At 27.2% G+C, this 4673-nt stretch overlaps 1 protein-coding gene across 1 annotated transcript; it reads left to right on the top strand.

The window, feature by feature from the left end:
• The first annotated feature begins 484 nt into the window (after positions 1-484).
• Positions 485-2496, top strand: LOC123300559 (ornithine decarboxylase 1-like). Its single transcript, XM_044883146.1, has 5 exons — positions 485-726; positions 969-1298; positions 1450-1626; positions 1710-1996; positions 2212-2496. The coding sequence occupies exons 1-5, from the start codon at positions 531-533 to the stop codon at positions 2494-2496; spliced, it is 1275 nt and encodes a 424-aa protein (XP_044739081.1). The 5' UTR covers positions 485-530.
• Positions 2497-4673: the final 2177 nt, after the last annotated feature.

The raw sequence follows: 4673 nt of genomic DNA on the forward strand, positions 1-4673 counted from the left end.
ATAACTAGAAACTAAAAACTCCAGCGTTTGAAAAAAGATGATGAAATTTTTCCAAAAAAAGTATTTTTCCAAAAATAGATCCTTTACATTACAAACTTTTACCTATGCCAAAAATAAGTAATTGTTACTTATTTACATTTTTAGTTATTTTTTTAAAAGTTTACCCAATTAATCTTGGTCAATAATAATAAAAAAAAATTGTTTTTCATCGTCAAAAATAGATTTAAATTTTTACTTTTGCCAAAAATAACTTATTGTTACTATCAGTTACGTTGTTACCTATTTACATTTTTCGTTATTTTTTAAAAAAAGTTTACTCACTTAATCCGGGTCAATAAGTAAAAAAAATTGTTTTTCTTGTAGGCGTTATTTGTTTTATTATTTGCTTGGGGTAATTAAAAATGATAAGCATTGTCCCCTGCAGAATTTTTTTTATATAAATTAAAACTAATGATAGAAATAGTTCATTCTTAACTACAAAGAAACTACACGAAGATCGAAAAAAAACTCCGAAAATAAAATAATCAAAAATGGGTGTCAAATGCTTGTTAAACGCGAATGAAATAAGCGTTGTTCGTGGAAAATATCAAGTTGACGATATTTGTCGGAGAATTGTTAATAATTATTACGATATGGATGAATTATTCGGCGTAATGGATTTAAGTGAAGTTGTGCGTAGGTTTTTACGATTAAAAGAAATCATGCCACGAGTTGAACAATTTTATGGTAAGATTTTTGTAGAGGCACGAAAATTCGATTTACAGAAAAAATTTATCTTAGAATAATATAACGCAACTTCATGTCGAAATAAAAATTATTAATTTTTATCAGAAAGCTTTATGTACCAGTAAAAACCAAGTTCGTTTTCATAGAGAAAATAAATATTTTTACATTCTAAATATTGTTAGAAAAATTTATCGAAGTCATTTTAGTAGAATGTTTAATTTTATTTCTGTTTTTGGATATAGCAATGAAATGTAATCCCAATGAAAACATCTTAAAAGTTTTGGCTGCTGTTGGATGTAATTTTGAGTGTGCATCAATGAATGAAATTAATCGATTATTAAATTTAAATATTGATCAAAATCGAATTATATTTGCAAATCCATCGAAACCAATCTCACATTTAGAATATGTTGCAAAACATCAAGTTATGAAAATGGTTTTTGATTCGGAAATGGAATTATATAAAATTCATAAATTATTTCCAAATGCTGAACTTGTTTTACGTTTTCGATGTGATGCAAAAAAAGCTGATTTTATGTTGGGTGAAAAATATGGATGTAATCCAATTCGAGGTGAGAAAGTTTGCTTGTTTTTAGAAAAGAAAATATATTTGGTCATAGAACCTTCAATATGGAGCGAAATATTTGTAATATATTCCATTTCGAAACTGAAAGATGGTTTTATGAATTTGAAAGAAATTTAAAAATATTTATAATGTTTTAGATGCTCCAAGATTGTTGAAAATTGCGAAAGAATTAGATTTAAATGTAATTGGCGTATCATTCCATGTGGGTTGTGGATGCAAAGAGCCGGAAGTATACGGACGTGCGATAAAATTTGCTCGAGATATATTCAATTTTGCTTTAAAAATTGGTTATGCGTTCAAATTTTTAGATATTGGTAAGTTCTTAATCTTTTTATATGCATATAAATTTTATTTATCCCTAGAAAAAGCAAACTAACTTTTTAAAACTTTTTTTTAGGTGGAGGTTTTCCAGGCGAGTTATCGACAGATGTTAAACCATTAACGGATATTGTAAACGAAGCGTTAAATATGCATTTCCCAGAAGACAATATTCGAGTTATATCCGAGTTTGGACAGTATTATGTAGCAGGCGCATGTACTCTTACTTCAAATATTTTGGGAAAACGAAAAATTCAAGACGGGAATACGGAGAAAATAATGTATTTTATTAATGATTCTGTACACCGTAATTTTGTAAATAAAGTATGTGATATCGCAATAGCCGTTCCACGACCTCTATTCCCGGTAAGTAAAAAAAATGTACATTTTTTCCTAACTTGAAATGAATGTAAAGAATGGATAATACCAAGCAAATAGATATACAAAGCTACAATATATTAACTACACAGTCTGATCTTAGCTCTGAGCTTTTGTATGCGACACAAAATATATTTCACTGCCCACCTTAACAGAATTTTAATCTGCAAGAAATAATTAAGTCTGTTTGTTATGTTTCTTAGAATTCTGCGTCAACAACCGAATACAAATCAACAGTCTGGGGATGTACAATAGAATCAAATGATAAAATTCATGAAAATATTATGTTACCGGAATTAAATTGTGGTGATTATTTAGCATTCGAAGGCATGGGTGCATATACGCAAGCATGTGAATCAAACTTCTGTGGATTTTCGAAAACTCTGGTATATACGATTATAGATGAATTTACTTATGGACTAATAAAAAATGATGAAATATTTAAAACTAATTCGAATTTGGTTGAATTTAAATTAAATTATTGTTAATTAATTATTATACTTAGGTTAAAATAAATTATTTTTTTAAAATAAATAATATAAAACAAAATATCTTCTTTTCTTTTTAAAACCTCCATGAAGTTAATTTCTACGAATCAAGTTTTTACTTTTTATTATACAGTGCGATCATTTTAAAACTTTTGAAATGATGTGATTATTGTTTTGAATGAAAACACGACAGTTTAGATATCGAGTGAAAAGTTCAAAAAAGGTACCTAGAGAATTTAAAGTTTCATTCCTTCACTCCTTGCCATCACATGGCAAAATTCCTACTCACAAAACTAAAAGAACGTACATGAGTTTTTTTTTTTTTTTTTTTTGTAGATTGATGCCTTTTCCTTTGTTGAGGAGTTTACATAATAGATATTTTATAATAAGCTAAAATTTCATAACTATTGTTCAATTCTAAGAAATATTATCATATAATATTAATTTCATATTTTATATATTTACATGACAGAAAAGTATTAAATCAGTCTTGAAAATAAAAATCTGAAATTGTGTGATATGTTTAAAAACTATGAAATTTTTAATTTATAAAATTTTCCAAGTAAAAAACTCTAGAAAATAGAAATCTAGGATAAAAGTTATCAAACAAACAACTTGTCGAAGAAAAAAAGAAAATTATTCACCATATAGTTTCAATGAAAAATTAAAAATAATCACACATTTTTGCGGAGGTGATAAGGAAAGAATTGTACGTATAAAACAACTACAGTATTGTGGTTGTAACAGAAACAAAAATAGTATTTTGATTGTAAGCAGCTGATTACACACAGAGTATTGTGTGTGTGTGGAGGCTCTAATTTCACCACAAGTTTATATACTATTATCGTGCATATAATTCAAAACATTTTGACAAAATTGTAGCGGAGCAAAATACTCTCTTAGGATCATATTCACTATGATCCTGAATCACTGATTATCATTAATAGCAACTGATGGAACATTTTTGTAAATACCATTGATGAAAGGTATAATACACTATTGAATATCTTAAACAATTTTCTTATATATGCAACCGTAATGCACATCTAATACACGAGTTGCTAGACAGAAAAATACTAACGTACAAAAATTACATTAAAAAAAACAAGTGAAAACATACAATTGACTGAGTTAATTGTTAAAATATCATTTATAGACAGTGGTGATTACTCTGTCACATTACACATACAATTTGCGCATAATTTGCGCTCTCATGGGTAAACAGTGATGTTTACGAAAAAATTCAGTTTTTTTTTATAAGGAACATTTTTTATATTTAAACTTTTGTTCTATCTCTAACGGTTTACAAGATGGGTCCTACGGACGCAAAGCCCATTTGACCTATGTTCGCTCATTTACGAACTGGAACTAACTTTTTATGTCCTTAGTACGCTATAAAATTTCAGCTTGATATCTCTTTTCGTTTTTGAGTAATCGTGATGACAGACGGACAGACGACAGACAGGCAGACAGACAGACGGAAATGGACTAATTAGGTGATTTTATGAATAGCTAAATCAAATTTTGTTCATAGCATCAATATTTTTAAGCGTTACAAACTTATGACTAAACTTAGTATACCTTTGTATATTTCATATACATGGTATAATAAATATATTTTTCTTATAAAAGAGATTTATTATATAATTGAAATACATGCTCCGAATATTATCAATGAAGTATTTTCGAATGAAAATGAGCTTGACACTTTTTACTATAAAAGTCTTAAGCGCTTGTGTGGTATAGAGAAAATAGAGACGCGCGTCACATTTTCTCTCCGTTCGAAATATATTCATAGAATAATATTATTTCGCATAATATACAAACAGAAGACTGTATGCAGTAGTGTTCGAACAGGTTGTTTTGTCAAAAACAGTTTCGAAGTGTGGTTGGTGTGTTTTAAAGAAGTGTGGTTGTTTACGCGTTTAAATTCAATTAAAAGATCTTAAATAAAATATGTTAAATTTGTGCAAAATTAAAAGTAAAAATTTATATTTTTTGTAATTTAATTTATAAGTGTTGTACAGTCATGTTCATAAAAAGTAAACATTCGATTAATTATTATAATCATATTCATTAAAAATATGAACAGTAAAAAATTAAAAAATTTTTATAAATTATTTATTAAATCTCAGTTTTGATAAATAGGTACCTTTTAGTAATAATTTTTTATTCGA

The sequence above is a fragment of the Chrysoperla carnea genome, chromosome 5 (genome assembly GCF_905475395.1).
Source record: "Chrysoperla carnea chromosome 5, inChrCarn1.1, whole genome shotgun sequence".
Lineage (NCBI taxonomy): Eukaryota > Metazoa > Arthropoda > Insecta > Neuroptera > Chrysopidae > Chrysoperla > Chrysoperla carnea.